Here is a 17,223-nt window from a genome sequence, read left to right as displayed (position 1 = left end):
ATTAGATTTGATGTTATTGGCGGCTGGCAACGAAATTTGTGTTTTGTTGCCACTTACTGGCATACGTCTTCTTCGTGGTTTTACTGGAGAGTGGCAAAAACAGAGTTGGCATAAGAGTCTATGTGTCACATCATATTTATACCCTTGAAAAGGTTCCTAGAAACTTTGTCCAACATAAAAAAATAAGTATTAACTTTTTTTTTTTTTTTTTAGTTTTTGTTGCGTGTATTTTGAAGGTATTTTTTAAATGCAGTCCACCCTGAATTAAATTTTAAAAAAAGTATTTTTTTTTTCTAAATTTTCCGCGAAATCCCTGCTAATTTAATGCAAATATAATTCATTTGAGGGTTTCCGACCACGCAGACCGTGCTGTTTCTAAGTTTCACTCCCCCGTGTCATTTGAAAGGTCCAGCCCCTACAAAGTGGCGGGTGCAGCGGCCACTCAGCTGTCAGATGGTGGGTGGGATGAAGGAGGCTGAGGAGGAGGAAGAGGAGGACAGACAGGTAGAGGCAACTCCTTCATCACATCCATTTCTGTACAAGTCTCCTCCCTACCTACAGGTCCCTCTCTGTCTCACGTATACATACACACACACACAGAGGGTGTGTGTGTGTGTGCTCCAGCATCACTTGAGTGGTGTGCGGGCTGCTGCTGGAGGCACGTACTCACCGCCACGCACTGCGCTCCATCAGACACTCTTCCACGACCATGAGAGGCTGCTCCAGCCGATGCAAGTCCACGCAAAACCAGGACAAGGCGGGTAAGAGACGTCGCTGTTTAAAAAAAAAAAAAAAAATTGTATTGTTATTATTATTAATAGTATTACTATTATTTTGAATCCGTGCGTTTAGCTGCGTTGTTGCTGTCATTTTAGCAAAAATACAGGAAGCGACCGTGGGGTCTACACGTCTCTTTAAGACGTAAACAGCAGCGCTGCTGCTGCTGCTGCTGGCGCTGCTTTCACCTTTCCCCTACATTCAGCATCGGACAATAATCTTTGCTGTTTACAGTACGCAGCCTGTTGGTAACAGCAGCCTGGACCGCAGCAGGGGATGGAGAGGCAGGCGGGTCGATCCGGGCTTCAGACTAACATGTTAGATTTATATATATATAAACGGAATATAGAAAGAAAAGAGAAATCAGGACGAGACGTTCCGTCTCATTGTAATCTTCTGTCTCGGTCGGTGGTTGTCATTATCTCTGCGGTAAATATAATGGCTGTGTGAGGATGTATGTGGTCGGATTGTTTACAGCTGTTTGTTGTTGTGATTGTGCAGCTCTTATTAGACTGGACCGCCGCGACGCAACACGTCCAGTCCAGTGACGTCATGCTGAAGCCCCAGATCCGGGCTTCGGAGCTGGATCCTTACTGAAGGGATACGGTTATCACGCACTTCTATATTGGGAAGTGACTTGTCCGGGCTAAAAGGCAGCTAGCTGCAATCAGAGCCTGGCAGCTGCTGGGAGGAGGAGGAGGAGGAGCTGAGCTCTGCTTCCTGTTCATGCTCTGGTGTAAACTATGCGAGACACCTCACTGAAGAATCTGTTTCCAACATAAATAGCTGCTCTAAAGTGCCTTAAAACAGCAGGCGTCGACCGTAACCTTTGACATTTTGTCACAGACGTCAGTGTTTTACCGCTTTACCAAAAAGGAGTGCAAAACTCTGCCTGGGTTTCAGTTTCTGCAACAAGAACTGAGATAACTTGGTGCAGAATTGTAAGGCTAAATAAAAATCTTAAAAGTGTGGTGTGCTTTTGAATTCAGCCCTCCGAGTTATTATGTTGTCGCATGGCCAGATTGAAAGCTCAGTCAGAATGAACGGACAGCATTTTGTCAGCTGTAAAGCTGTGGTGTGAGGTCTGGATCGAGGGTGGTCAAAGTGAAGGTTCGGGGGCCATTTGTGGCTCCTGAACAGGTTTAGTGCACACTCTGGTGTATTCCAGTCTGCTTGTTCTAAATGCAGAAAGTGTTTGTGAATGAAGACTATTTTTATTGCTGAGAACTGACTACACTTCTTAAATTGAGACCAGAACAATAAGCAAACTGGATATCTTTCCATGAACAAGGGATACATACAAAAATCATTTGAAATTGTGGATGTATGATCCATTTCCTACAAAAAAAATCATCCATTTATTGCTGAGTAAGTTTAAAAAAACAAAATTTCTGCTAATTTTAGTTTTTAAAAAAGATATTTTTTTTCTCCTCTTTCCCACAAATGATAGATTTAAGTTGTCATGGCGACAGGTCCTCCAGCGTTACTATGGCCCTCTTGGTTGCTTTATTGATCAATGCTCTCCCTGCCGGACCTGTCGGCTCAGCTGGACGGCCGGGTCTTGGTTGGTTTGGAGCTGTATTGTAGTATTTCCCTCTTTGACAAAATGCATGTGTTCTTACTTTGTAAAATTCATGAAAATACATTAAAAGTTTGTCGATGTTATGAGAAAGTTCATGGGCTAAGCGTCTCAAGCCACCCCATTCAGCTACAGTCGAGACCATCAGATAAATAAATAAAAAAACACCAGATGAACGCAGGCCGATAAGAGGCGTCTCAGTTTGTACAGGATCATAAAAGCTCTGCAGCATGTTTACCTTAGACAGCTGAAATTCTAAAAATACGTCGTGAATCACGGGAGCCACTTTTCTTCCTGAACCCTATGAACCCGACTTAAATCATGGTCCGCCAGCAGTAGGGGACGATGGATGCTGCAGTCATTTAATTAGAAACACCTCCATCTCGCCATATTTAGGTCACAGGCTCTGCAGCTCCATCTGCGAGACTCTGAGCTTAATATAAACAGCGCAAAAAGAAAAAGCACCAAACAGATAGACCTACTAACCTGGAAACGTTCGTGCAGAAACGTTTGGTCCTGCTCAGGAGAAGTCCTGTTGCTGTGGTGTTTTCAGGTGGCTGCACTCGGCCCACACACACACACACTGAGGGTTTATGTTCGCACTGGATGGAGAGAGATTCTGAGAAGCTCTTTGAAACAAAGCAGACATTTTATGAAGAAAATATGTAATTGTATGTATGCAGGGGTTGGAAACATGTCCTTTGTTTCAGCTTTGTTTAGGACATGCTGGTGTCGATGTGTAGTGATACTTAGCACGCCTGATTGACAGCTGAAGGGAGTGCAATAGTGCCACCTAGTGTCGTTTGTCTGAAAGTGACGTGAGAAAGAAGTTCTAAGATTTTATGTAATGGGCCAAAAACAAATTTCAACATAACCTTGATGTGAAAAGAGAAATGGACACATTTTCTTTCAGTCTGCTGGAGCTGCATTTGCAGTGAAAGGTGTTTGTACAAGTTATCTACCAAGTTATAAATACTCTTTTCAGTATTTATTAGAAAAAAAAGGTTGAAAACTGCATCTTATTTTCCTCCTACTCCATTTTTGTGCCACTTTATTTTGGACTATGCCATTAAATCCTGATAAACTACATTGAAGTTTGTAATTGTAACTTGAGTTAAATTGAAAAAGACTAAGCGATATGAATAGTTTGCAAGGTTTTACTGAGGAAAAAACTTCAGCAGTTAAGAACTTACAACTTCTTATGTGTATCACGATTCAACCAGAATCGCACTCATAGCTGGAGTTTTTCTCCCTAGGCTCTCAAAGTACAAGCAGTGCTGTAAGATTAGCTCGGATTTTAAAAGGTTAGCATTTCATTCTGCAAAGATATTGTTGTTGAATCAGGCAAACGTTGCCTGATGTAATGTCAACAGAAAACCACTGTGCTTGGATAACACAATCTCAAATATAATGAGGTGCTGGAGCAATACAGGAAAGCAGGTTTCCTCATAAGCTCAGAGACGGTCAGGGGTTTCTATTTGTGACGCCCTACTTGTAGATATTTTATATTGTAGTTCTTCCCCTTCCTGGCTAGATTTCACTTTGGTTGTAGAGTCCATTTCTGCTTCACTAAACTTGACTGTTTTTGAAGGTGACGGTCTGATTCTCACTTGTTTCTGTCATTGAAACTTCTTATTGTTCAGAGTTTTCTCCAGAAATCTTTTGATTATTGAAGGTTTCCAGCTCAGAGACCGCTTTCATTCCTGGTTCTCTCTCCTTCTCTTACACGCAGATTTCTTAGAGGGCTCTTTTCCTCTTGCTGATCTTCATTTTGTTGTGTTTCAGAGGCCATTTCTTCTTTAGCGACTTGGAGTAGTTTAAGGATCAAAGTTTCGTCTGCATAAATATGATTTATGAATTTGGCTCTCTGATCCTCAACTCTTTTCCATAATGAAACTTTTTCTCCCACCTGAGCTGTGGATCTCTGCATCCTCTCCAAAGTTACCCAGAGCTTCTTGGCTGCATCTCTGATTAATGCGCTCCTTTGCCTAGCTCATTGTTCATTTTTGTGTGCCATGTCTTTATGGGTTTGCAGTCATGCCAAAATTCTTCCATTTTCTGATGATAGATTAGATGGAGCTCTGTGAGATTCCAAAGGTAGTTGTATTGTTTGACAACTCTTAAGTACTTTTTATCTTCCCCACCTCTATCTCCCTGACCTAATGTGTTTTTTGGTCTTCTAATATTCTTTGACAAACGTCCGTGTCCTTCGCAGATCAGCTACATTTACAGATTAATTCACATACAGGTGGACTCTAGCTACTAATTGTGTAACTTCTTAGGACAGTGGGTAAAACTCATTGTGGCAACATCACATTTAATTAAAGACATTAAATTAAATCTGTAATTACAGAAAGAATTACAGATGCAGATGCAATTGTATCTGTAATTGTATCAAAATATGTTTTTCAAAGCACTGGCGCATAAAGAGGCTGAATCAAAATGCATGTCACATTTTTCCAAATTTAATTTATTAAAAAAATAATTTACAAACCATGTATCAATTTTTTCCTTTATACAATTATGTGTTACTTTGTCCAAGTCGAGCACAATATACAATTTAATAAATCCCGTTGTTGTAATCTAACAAGATTAGAAAATATTATCTTGTTATATTTTTGCTGGCAGTGCACATTGCACATTTTATCTAACGTCAACCTATTGCCTTACTAGTCCTATCTGTGCTTATCCTGCTGTTATAATAGTTTATGGCTAAATGAGTCTGTGATGTTATTCAAGGTTCATCAGTCAAATTAATTACTGCTCCAAACCCAACTAAAGTGCTGTTCTCTGTATACGTATTCTATGGATGAACAGGAAGAAATGTTGCGCCTGTACTTCCGTCGTTACGGTCTAGTATGGCAAGTCAAATTGCATTTCATTGCTCGGAGTAGAATTCTATTCTCTAGTCAAGTCTGTGCACAAAAAAAAAGATTTTTACTTTAGTTCCAATTTGCTCGTGATTCTAATTTACATATAGACATATAAATTTGGCGGTAAATAGAGAGGATTTCATGGAACGGCATTGTTACAAAGAAGACAAGGTTAAATTAGGGGAAATGTGTGAAGTAGCTGGATACAAATTGTGGATGCCATTGGATTTTATAACCATTTCCTTAGTAGTTGTAATGTAAATTTTGACTTGAAAAATTCTATTTATAATACAAAAAGAAATAGGCTTTATTGTGCCACAGAGGGAGAATTTAGGTGTAACAGCAGCATCAGATATATTAAAGTTCACAATATTTTGGCGAAGAGTAAATGACATTGCTGTTTTTTCACAGAAAAAAACTTTATTTCCGATTAAATTTGCTACATTTTTAATAAAATAAAAAAATTAGGTTCTTGAAAAAAAAAATACGTAAGGTGGAGTTCCTTGTTTATGTGCTGAAACTTGGCCATATATTATAGCTGCTGATTCTGAAAAAGTAAAGGTTGGAGTTTGTGATTAAATGTTATTATATCTTGCCATACTGAGTCGCCGGTTAGGTCCCATTGAAGCGAAACTGAGCACGTGACCGCAACACTAACTGGGGGGGGGGAGTGAGAGCGCGAGCGGCAGTTGCGGGTCTGTTTCCATCTGAACTGAGCCGCGCGGATGAAGCACCGGTCACCTTCGGAGCAGCATCACGGGAAGCTTCCCCGGGTCAGTGTCCCCGCTGCGGCCGCCTCAGCCTCACCGCAGAGCGACATGGAGGACAAATCCACGTTCAGTCCACGGGAACTCACCCAAAACCCTTTGAAGAAGATATGGATGCCAAATAAAAATGGCCTTCCTGAAAAACACATTTCTCATCGAACGGGTGCGTATAGACGACGTGGCGGGCGACCGTTGCTAGGTTAGCATTACCATTTCTGGCGCGTATGTTGGTGAACTCGCCCTTTAATGATGAATTAACGCTGCGTCAGTCCGTCTGTTTTGAAGCGTGTGTTGGGGGGGGGAACAGTGCGCAGAGTTCAGATGCAGCGCTGCTGCTCCAACAGTCTGGCTCGCACGGTTATGTAAGGATTCACATAATGTTCCCCACAGATGAGATGTGCTCCCGCCGAGGAGAAAAGACCCGCTTCTGTTCATCTCTGCCTCGCTTCTGCTTTTGTGCCAGGCGAAGCACCAGCAGTTGACAGACAGGAACTGTTTGTTTTGCATTCATGCGGAAGACTTGCCGTGTGATAGTCACTCATTTTTATCCGCGCACAGACTGTGGCGGGCCACAAAGAGTGGTCTAAAATGTCGCGACCTGACGAGCCTGAAGTTGGCACCCGACTCAGCAGGCTGTTCTGGTGCTTGGCTTCAGCCAGCCCAAAGCAAAAGCAAACTAAGCGTCTGTTTATGGCCGTCGGGGTAAGGTAGGGGTCCCTGAAAGTGGGTATAAACCTAAACACTTTAAATTCATAGGTAAGTTTATAAGAGTGAAAGAAGTGTTGAAATTTGGATCGAATTCTGCTTTGGGCTGCACATAATTTCGGACAACTTCTGTACTTTTGCTAAGCTGCAGTTCAAGATTCAAATATTTAAAAAAAAAAAATCCAACCATCAGTGAATATTTTTACTCTAAATATATTTTGAGTTGTAAAACATTTATTAAGTTGGTGAAAACAGAGGGAGTTTTTTTCCCCCTTTGAAACACTTTAGGAGAAACCCTCTTAAACCAGTACAACCTATGAAATTTATAAAAATGTATGAAGCCTCTGTTGTTTCTAATAAAATTTTGATCTAAGGGATTAACTAAAGTTGCTTTAATCAAGCGCTGTGAATCAGACGCGAACGTCGGAGTCACTCTGTAGGATCTGCTGAGGTGGAGGACATTACCGGATATCGGCTGGTTGGGCGTGCAAGAAAAGCAAAGCAAAGATACAGATTTCAGAGAGCCGGTGTGGACAAGTACTCCGTGTCTCACAATGACTAAGAAACGAACCGTGCAAACTATGCGCTCTCTGACCGGGTTATAAGGGCCCCGACGGGGAAAGCTGCTCCTTGCCTTCCTGATGTAGCATTTCACAACCATAGCGACACGACCTCGAAACAAAGTGACCTCTGCTCCTTGATCAGCCCCCATAAAAAAAACAACATTTTAGCATGAGATATTTTCCTTTTAATTACACATGATGAAAGGCAATAATTAAGCATGCAGTAAAAGTGATACTGGCGTTACTTTTTTATAGCTGGGGAAGATAATTGGAGTGATTACCCTTGTGTTTTCAAGCTGAAAGCTTTTTTTATGAGTCTTCCATACTCATAAAACGTGATGACAGAAGTTTTCTCTTTCCCTCCGTTATTCCAGTATGTATGACCAACTGTCCCACCCTGATCGTCACCGTGGGCCTGCCTGCAAGAGGAAAGACCTACATCTCCAAGAAGCTGACCCGCTACTTGAACTGGATCGGCGTGCCGACCAGAGGTACTAACTTCCAGTGACTCAGACATTTGGGGCTGGGAAGGTTTTGGTTCCCCGCTTCTGGATAGTTGTCTTAATCTCACTGCCACTCACAAGAAGATAAATACGTTTGTCTTTGAAGTCATCTTTCACAAAAAAAAAGTCCAAATTAAACAGATGAAAATATATATATATATATATATGTGTGAATATACTAATACATGTGAAGCTCTGGAAAAAACTAAGAGCCCACTGCACTGACCCCCATTGATATTCCACCAAATATTGATCTCTGAACTCTTCCTGAGTTAAAACATTAGTTTTGTTGTTTCTAAATGAATATGAACCCCTTTTTCTTTGCATTATTTCAGGCCTGAAAGCGCTGCATCTTTTTTGTTATTTTGACCGTTCCTAATTTTCTGAAAATAAATACTAAATGTTTGCTTGGAATTTCAGAGACATGTTGTTAGTAGTTCATAGAATAAAATAATAATGTTCATTTTACTCAAATATTTACATATAAAAAAGTCTCTTTTTTTAAGGAGAATTTTGTTCACATAAACTTAATAATTTATTGTTTTTGTTGTTTCTGTTGTTTTGTTAATTTTGGATATTTAAAACGTCTTCCAGCTCCAGTATTGTTTGTTAGAATTTGACAAAAATATAGGGTGGTGGTAATGTAGGCTTTTAAATCCAGAAGTACCACCACATACAGTACGCATAATTCCAAAGTTAAAGGGACAGACACTCTAGCGTCACACAGTGTCCATCTGTGCACATCCACGACCACTTCTTGGCGTTTTCAGCCACGGTGAACAAAGGCGAACTCACCAGAGACATGGAGCTCCAGCTGTACAAACATCAGAAAGTATTTATTTGTTTTCCTGTTCTTTTTTTTTTTTCTCCAGAGTTCAACGTTGGACAGTACCGGAGGGAGTTCCTGAAGATCTACGAGTCCTTTGAGTTTTTCCGTCCCGACAACGAGGAAGGGTTGAAGATCAGAAGGTATAATCTATAGCTGTCGCTGTCGCTATGTTAATGTTTTTTTTTTTTTTCTTAAATAGCAAGTATACGAATGTCTGCATTGCGTTTGCAGGCAGTGTGCTTCAGCGGCTATGAACGACGTGCGACAATATTTAACAGAGGCAGGAGGCCAAGTCGCTGTAGGTTAAATCTTTTCTTTGTTTTTAGCTAAAGCATTAAGAGGCTCGCCTGAAACTGCAGTTTCTGTTTGACAGGTTTTTGATGCAACAAACACCACCAGAGAGAGAAGGGACACCATCCTGGAGTTTGCAGAACAGAATGGTTTTAAGGTGAAACCTGCTGTCGTAAAGCCTGCAGTAAATCGATTCTAAATTAAAATGAACTCAATAATTTCCTTTCTAATGATTCTAACTCCTTGGAGGTCAATTTTTGCTTGCAAAAATGTGTGTGGTTTTCATTTTTTGTTTTGTTTATTGTTTTTGCTAGTTTTGTTCATTTATCTTTGGTTCTTTACGATACCTTCCCGTTCCGGTGTTAAACGTTCTTTACAAATTTGAAGTTTGTTGCTCTTTAAGAGAGTTGACTCATTTGAATTTGTTGAAAAAGGTCTGGAAGAAGCAATATTAGCCTTTATTGTGATAATTCCTGGGACAATTAATTATCCAGTAACATTTGTTGTCATGGTTGTCATGTAAAGATGTAAAGCGAATGTTTCTAATGGTGGCTACACTGAACCTGTGTTTTCTCCCTCTTCTTCTAGGCTTTTTTTGTAGAGTCGGTGTGTGAAGACCCTGAAGTCATTCAGGAAAACATCGTTGTAAGTAGTTTTAAGTAGCTTTTTTTGCAAAAGCCCCTCTCCTTCATGTTTCTCATATATTTAGTCAGTTTCCATGTTCCTGCTGAAGAAAATCTAATCTACACCACAATAATACTTTTTTTGATGTGTCACATAAAATCGTAATGATTTTATGTGACACATAAAATCAAACGTGAAAAAGGTGATTTTTTTATTTTTTTTTTCAGCAAGTGAAGTTGGGAAGCCCTGATTACACTAACTGCAACACGGAAGAAGCAGTGGAGGATTTCATGAAGAGGATAAAGTGTTATGAAAACTCTTACGAGACGCTGGACGAGGTCTTGGACAGGTCAGGACGAACAACGACATCCAACGAGACTTGACCGGTTCACAGTTGGTCGTTTGACTCGAAGCTATGAAAGCCGAGCCATCTTACCGTCGTCTCCTTTCAGGGATCTCTCCTTCATCAAGATTATGGATGTCGGCCAACGCTACCTGGTCAACAGGGTGCTGGACCACGTCCAGAGCCGGATCGTCTACTACCTCATGAACATCCACATCACGCCGCGCTCCATCTACCTGTGTCGCCACGGAGAAAGCGAGCTCAACGTCAAGGGTCGGATCGGAGGCGACTCGGGTCTCACGCCGAGGGGGAAAGAGGTAGAAGAGAAATCCTCAGAGATGTAGCCTGAAGGCTAGGAGAGTAAAACAAACGTCCTTCTTCTCCGTCCAGTTTGCTAAGAAGCTGAACCAGTTCATCCAGACACAGAAAATTGGTGAGCTGAAGGTTTGGACCAGCCAGATGAAGAGAACCATCCAGACGGCAGAGGCCCTCAACGCCCCCTACGAGCAGTGGAAGGTCCTCAACGAGATCGACGCGGTGAGTTCACCTCGTCGCTTCCCTTCTCTGAACCTCAGTTGTGTATTAAAGAGTGATTTCAGGTTTGGACCATCGGGCCAACGGTAGAGCAGCCATCCAGGGTTCGATTCCCAATCCTTTAGCAGCTTTGTTTTTTGTTTTTTTGTTGTTGTTTTTTCATCACATGAAATTCCTGTGAATAAAGGCCACGCAATTTTTTTTTATGTGAGAAATAATGGCCACAACACAGTCTACGCGTTGTAATCTTCACGCTGTCGATGGTCGTACCATTTGCCAAAAAGCTTCAGAAATTAATTTTTTCTTCAAATAGTTTCGAGTTTCGTTAAAAACTGTGTTGAAAGGGATTTCTGTTCAGAGTAGAATCATCAAATTTAGGTTTGACCAGTGTAGATGTGTAAGATTTAACACCAGAGAGGATCAAATGTTTGTCTAGATTTCCCCCAAAACGAAGAAATACTCCTTTAATCTCGAGCTAAATCACAATCTTCCAATCAGATACGAACTTCAGTGACATTAGCACCACGATATTTTCTTCTTGCGCTCTTTCTTAAATAGAACAAGCATCAATTGACTGAAAATGTCAATAAGTAATACAGTATTTGGTAGAAATTACCATCAGGGACCATCAGGTGCTGTTTTCGTATGCTGTTTGTAAGTAACTTGTTTTATCCATTTTATTTTTTTTATTCAATGTGTGTCGTAATTTTTAGGGTGTGTGTGAGGAGATGATGTACGAGGAGATCCAGGAAAATTATCCCCTGGAGTTCGCCCTGAGGGACCAGGACAAATACCGCTATCGCTATCCAAAAGGAGAGGTCAGAGTTTATTGTTATTATTTGATTAGGTTTTGTCTGATTCTTGTTTTTTTTGTTGTTTTTTTACTTGCAAACATTTGATGTCCTTAAAACCGGCAAAGCAATTCACCGTTTGCATTCATTCACATTAATATTAAAGCTTCCTGAACCAGTCTGAGTCATCAGTTACAGCATTTTGTTCTGAATTGAAATAAAACAGTGATACTTTGTAAGTTTAGAGTTTTACTGCTGACTTGCAAGACGATTTCCGCTAATTTTGGATGTTTGTTTTTATGTCCGCTCCCCTTATCGGAGCCAAAGTGTAGAACGTTTGTGGGCCCACGTTTCTGTGGGTAGTGAGGCGACTTTAAAATCTGCCTCTTAACTCAAATGGCATCAGATCCAACCGATGGCCGCTCATAAGAGCATTAGGGAAATAATAATTTTAATATGTTTATGTTAATTTGAAGACCTTCATAATCTGGGTTTGTCGCTGATCGTCTCGACTGCTGGTTCACATGTAAGCATATTGATGGAAAGTTGAAAGAAGAATAAAAAGATGCACAAGCAACAGGATTAATTTTTTCAACATATTTTAATTACCGATGTGCATCTGCGCATTGGCAGCCAATAAAAATATTAGGGCTGACGCGATTAATCGGCTTAATTGTGATTAATTGTCAACTAATTTAACAACCGATTAATTGCTAACTGGAGTAAACAGACTAAAAAAAAACCAGATGTTTGTTGAAAGAACTACACACTTAAAGCAGTAGCTAAGCCCAAACTGTACAAATATATTTATATACATGTTGGATTTAAGATAAAGAAATAATTTTTTTTTTTTAAATATGTTCTTCCCAGAACTCCTAAAGTGGTGTCGCTTTAGTTTCACTTGGTCCAGATCCTGGAAAAAACAATATCTGCTATTAATCTTTTAATAATAATTGGAGAGCATATTTTGCTTTCCAATTATTAATCGGTTAATGCAAAAATTAGTCAATCTGCAAATGATCAACCGTTCACTAAAGGAAGGCTCTCTTATTGCGTAAATAAATGTCTTTCTTATTTAAAAAAGGAGATAAATTGCTTGTTTGCATCTTTTACTGTATTTCTAATCTAGTATAAAAAAGGCTTTAGTGGTTAAATGAAAAATCTTCAGAATGTGAACAATTCTTTTATCTGATCAATTAATTAATCATCCGAATAAAATAATCACTTACTAAAATATAGCTTAGTTGCAGCCGTAAAAGATATACATAGATGGGCATTTTTAGACATACTTTACATAAAATGATGAATGAACTTGTGGTTTTTGTCCACTGTCTACATTGGAGTGACTCAGACTCAGTTCAGTTCTCCTTTGTTAATACAGTAACCACATTACAAACACATTATTCAAATATCTCCGCTAATGAGACTCTGCTTGGACATTTGGCCTCCAAGCTAAACACAAGACCGCAGTAACCAACGATTTCACATCAGTGGCTTTCTCGCTGAACGCCTGTCCGCCTGGTCAGCTCTCGCCTTCCATTATCCCTCCATTAATCTCCCAGACGGAAGACAGATCCGGTCATTATTGTCCATTTTCCACCTCCTCCGATGTTTAGTCTGTTTACCTTTACGGAGAAAGCCTCACCCGGCAGATTTTCCTTCCGTCTTCTGATTGATGATCTGATTAGCCTCTCTGAACATTTTTGCCACGCTCAGTCCTACGAGGACCTGGTGCAGCGCCTGGAGCCCGTCATCATGGAGCTGGAGAGGCAGGAGAACGTGCTGGTCATCTGCCACCAGGCGGTCATGCGCTGCCTGCTGGCCTACTTCCTGGACAAGACGGCAGGTGGGTGTGTTAAGAAGTCAAACATAGAATAAAACAAGGGAAACGTCATGGGGGAAATAACCAAAACCGAATTATGTGCAAATGACACATTTGTTTGGGTTTTGTAAGGAAACTAGAGCATTTTGTTTAAAAATAAATGCTGGTAATATTTATGCTGTGAAGTAGGGGTGTCCAAAGTGTGGCTCTAATTTCCAAAGTCTTGCTCTCTCTCGCTCACTCACAGGCTGAATGAATGACAGACATGGCTTAACATGTCACATAAAATACAGATTTCCTCTGTTTGTTGATGACCCAGTTGTGCTAAGTTGTGATATTTATTTTTCCTGAAAATCCTCCAATCCTGGCAGCCAGATGGCGTACGAATCAAGTCTGAGAAATGATTTCAGATCCTTCATAAGGCAAATTTATATATATATATATATATATAATATATATATGTGTGTGTGTGTGTGTGTATTTTTATTTTTTTTAAGAATGTAGTTAAAATGTGTATATGGACACAGGAGGTGTGCTTCTGCTGATTTCATTCGTCTGATTTCTGTGTCTGTATAGAGGAGCTGCCGTACCTGAAGTGCCCACTGCACACCGTGCTGAAGCTGACCCCCGTGGCCTACGGTAGGGCTGCCATCTTGTGCTCAATATGCTTAACAAATGAAAAAGGTTGTTTGCTTTACCAACAAATATCCGTCATCACAGGCTGCAAAGTGGAGTCCATCAGCCTCAACGTGGATGCAGTCAACACGCACAGAGAAAAACCAGAGGTGGGTTCTGCTGGTATTCGTAACCTCGGTTGTGTCGTTTGTCTGCGGGGTGCAAACACACTGAATGTGTTCAAAGCTCCCTTTAAAGCTGACAGAAAACATTTGGCACCATTTTAAACTTTACTAATAAAGCCTCAAGATGCTTTAGCTCTCGAAATCAAATGCATATTTAGCATTTTCCTGTTGGCTCACAGCTAATTGTCAGTGAAGGAAGAAAAAAAACATTTTAAGAACCAAACGTGGAAGAGTTTTTATGGTTTCAAATTGTGTTAATGTGTGTATATCTTGTTTCCCTTGTGTTTGATTCCTCCACCTCTTTGTTTTTGTTTTTGTGTGTTTTTTTTTTTTTATCAAACAGAACGTAGATGTGACACGGATGTCAGAGGAGGCTTTGATTACTGTGCCAGGTCACCAGTGAGGCAGTTAGCGCTCTCCGACACCGTCTACCCTTTCCCTCCTTTAGCCTTGATTACGCACAATGATCCTTCATGGCGCACAAAATGCACACTTTAAAAACCTTGATTGAGCCTCTTCTTTGGTCTTTCTCTGTTTTTTGGGGGGGGGATTTTTTGTTCTTTTTCTTCCACTTGCATTTAAAGGCGTGGTGATGGTGGTAAATAAGTGGACTCTGGTTGCTAATCTTTGGGGGTTTTCTTTGAATCCTGCCTCGCCGTGCTCGCTCTTCCATTCTTAGAGAATGAACGAAAAGCTTCTTAAATGACGCTGCACTCCAAACCCTGAAGCAATGAAGCTCCGGCACCCAGTCTGAGGAAGCACCTTTCATGTGTAGCAAAATCTTGTCTGAACATCTTGGCGATGTTTCTCTAGTGCCTCAAAGTTTTTAACAAAACTCTAATCTACCTACACGACATCGCAGATTTTTTTTTTTCTTAACAATCTTTAATTTATTACAATGTGAAATAGTGTTAAGTCAAAAATGCTGGATTTATGTAGCTGTTTGTGATAATGTGAAAGATCTTGAAGGATATTCATATCAATTATCAGAATTAAAAGGAATATTTTTGTTTGCTGTTTGTAAATAAACTTCACCCAAACATCCACCGATTCCTGCCAAACTCCTTGTGCTTCATTTTTTTAAGTTTCCATTAACAGCTTATTTGTTTCAGACATAAGTACAGAAAAACAAATCAAACAATCACTAAACAAAAAATGACACCTGTTTTTTTAACATAACCATATGTGTACTAGTTTTAGACTTCCTGTTTTATGATTTGGTCTGAGGTCAGAACTGATGTAGAAAAACTATCTGAAAGCTCAACTTACAATATCCACTGGTGTTCCCCAAGGAGCTAGGTTAGCCACCATTTTCTTTTGTATTTTACTTTTTCGTTTTAATTCTAAAGCCACTTTGTCTGACATAAAGGTAAATAAATATTGTCTATATTTTTAAATAAGTTTGGGGCAAAATTCACTTATATGCCAAGTGTTTTTCATACAGCAGCACCTTCCTTATGTCAAGCTGCAGAACTTTTATACAAAGCTTTTCACTCAGTGTTGAGTTTATTAAATATGGTTGTAAATATTTAGCATCATTCTAATTTATATTTTGTGTAATTGTCTAGTTTTGCCTTAAATAAAACTTTTCTGACAATTCTCAAACATGCTTTCAGTTCATGCTTATAATGACATTTTGACCAGGTCTGCCTGGGGTCATTGACAAAATTAAAGGAAGATTATATTAAATTTTTAAACCAGATTTAAAAAAAAAATTGCCATATACTTGACAGACTCCCCAGACCAAGTACTGCTTCCCTCTGAGGACTCGGATGTTTCCGGGTCATTCATATGCAGAGCTTCCTCTGGGGTTGGATGACAGAGCGGCTGTCTCTGAACAGAATCCTCTGTGTCCAGAACAGACTCCTGTCTGCTCAGAGAGGAGCCTCTAATGAATTATACTCGACATTTAGTTTCAACGTGTAAATATTTTAACGGGAGTTTTGATTATTTTAATGGCACCAAAGACTTTTTTTTTTTACAAGACGAAAGAAGAAAATCCCATTTCCAATTGTCTGGTGCATTTAAAAAAATAAAAACAATTGAAGGTGTCAAACTGCTCTGGATTTTGTCCTCTGTTCCACCAAACTAACTCAACAGACATGAGTGATTTCATTGGCTGACAAAGTGTTGGATATGAAAGCCCATCTGACCCCGCCTCATTCCTCCTTCCAGAACGTTGACATCCATCGTACCACTCAAGACGCCCTGCAGACCGTCCCTGCTCACCTCTGATGCCTGGGCTGGAATCAGATGATACTGAAGTTGAATCCTCTTCCCCCCCAGTGAACTCCCTGCCCCCTCCACCCTGACCAGTCTTGTGCGTTTCTCACATTTCCAGTCACTGGTGACCCATTAATTGGGTGGACGACATGCCACACTGCCACAACCCTTAGCTCTTCCTGTGTCCTGTGTTTGTCCTGTTCGAATTTAAGGAGGAACGTTTGACCTTTATGACCCTGATGTTCATATCGTAAACACTCAGCTCACGGCGGTCGGTAAATTCGCTGCTTTCAGGGTGTTGGTGTTGTGCGGCGGCAGACTTGACACTGGGAAGTTACTGTAGCGTGTTTTCAAGTGTTAACCTTTTTTTTTTGCAAAATATCCAATTCGTCTGCTGCATGTTTGACTTTGTGCAGTCATAATTTCACATGATCATGTGCAATTCTGTAGGTTTTGAACCTGCACTGATATGAAAACAAAGCTCTTTATGATAACTGTGCTAATAGGAGTGAACGGAGAATTGGGTGGGAATAGTCCCCACCCCCCCTCCTAGTTACTGTACGTGATGGGGTAAGCCCACCTGTAAACTATTATTGTGAAGCAACACATTTCAGTAATAAGAATGCAAAAAGGATCATTAGCCAAAAATATTGGTGGTGTTGATCTCAACTTGAAAATGTATGTTCCAACTCTACTGCAATAAAGATGTTATTTTTCTAAACCACTCAGTATTTTTGTTTTATTGACTACTGTATTTTCTGAATGCTTTACTTTTTCCAACAGCATTAGCCTCATCTGCTCAAAAAAAAAAAAAGGTAATACCTTATATGATATCTGAAATATGCTTGATATGATTCATTACTTCATTTAACAAGAAGTTAGGCATAGTCTCTCACCAGAGGGTGAAGCTAACAAAGTATTGTCATAAACCGATTATCATTTTCTGGTGTGGCAAGGTAGTATTTTTTCCGAAAATCTGTATATTTTATTGTGCCAAAAATGTTTTGTGCATTAAAGTGTGAAATGTTAATTTGTTTTTACTGCCTGCACTAGTTGTAGAATTAAACAAAAGGAAGTGAATGTTCTAGTAGGAGTTTACATCAAGGAGCGACAGCTGTTTTATTTAGAAAGCGGTGCCAATGTGAAGTTATTGTCTTAACTGAAAGTAAGATAGAAAAGAAAAGCAGTTTGCTCAGGTT

General features: G+C 40.0%; 1 protein-coding gene across 4 annotated transcripts; it reads left to right on the top strand.

The window, feature by feature from the left end:
* The first annotated feature begins 503 nt into the window (after positions 1–503).
* Positions 504–16,752, top strand: pfkfb4a (6-phosphofructo-2-kinase/fructose-2,6-biphosphatase 4a). Of its 4 annotated transcripts, none has more exons than XM_008409626.2 (14): positions 504–761; positions 7,639–7,755; positions 8,640–8,736; positions 8,828–8,894; positions 8,970–9,044; positions 9,476–9,532; positions 9,739–9,860; positions 9,964–10,171; positions 10,245–10,391; positions 11,102–11,206; positions 12,896–13,025; positions 13,578–13,640; positions 13,722–13,786; positions 15,977–16,752. In XM_008409626.2, the coding sequence occupies exons 1-14, from the start codon at positions 710–712 to the stop codon at positions 16,034–16,036; spliced, it is 1,365 nt and encodes a 454-aa protein (XP_008407848.1). In that variant the 5' UTR covers positions 504–709; the 3' UTR covers positions 16,037–16,752. The 4 variants fall into 4 exon arrangements, with proteins under 4 accessions (XP_008407848.1, XP_008407847.1, XP_008407846.1 ...); XM_008409625.2 differs by lacking the exon at positions 15,977–16,752 and adding an exon at positions 14,145–14,848 and having other exon boundaries at positions 506–761; XM_008409624.2 differs by lacking the exon at positions 504–761 and adding an exon at positions 5,909–6,159.
* The last annotated feature ends 471 nt before the right edge of the window (positions 16,753–17,223 follow it).

Source organism: Poecilia reticulata, linkage group LG5 (assembly GCF_000633615.1).
Source record: "Poecilia reticulata strain Guanapo linkage group LG5, Guppy_female_1.0+MT, whole genome shotgun sequence".
Classification (NCBI taxonomy): Eukaryota; Metazoa; Chordata; class Actinopteri; order Cyprinodontiformes; family Poeciliidae; genus Poecilia; species Poecilia reticulata.
The sequence above is the reverse complement of the archived record's forward strand: the minus strand, read 5'-3'. Positions and strand labels throughout refer to the sequence as shown.

What these genes read in the sequence shown, in the direction of transcription:
- pfkfb4a (XM_008409624.2), top strand. Translation starts at nt 5,955, where the DNA reads ATGAAGCACCGGTCACCTTCGGAGCAGCATCACGGGAAGCTTCCCCGG. An exon ending in GAAGGGTTGAAGATCAGAAG is followed by an intron (nt 8,737 to 8,827) that starts GTATAATCTATA and finishes TTGCGTTTGCAG; the next exon opens with GCAGTGTGCTTCAGCGGCTA. An exon ending in CGCACAGAGAAAAACCAGAG is followed by an intron (nt 13,787 to 15,976) that starts GTGGGTTCTGCT and finishes TCCTCCTTCCAG; the next exon opens with AACGTTGACATCCATCGTAC.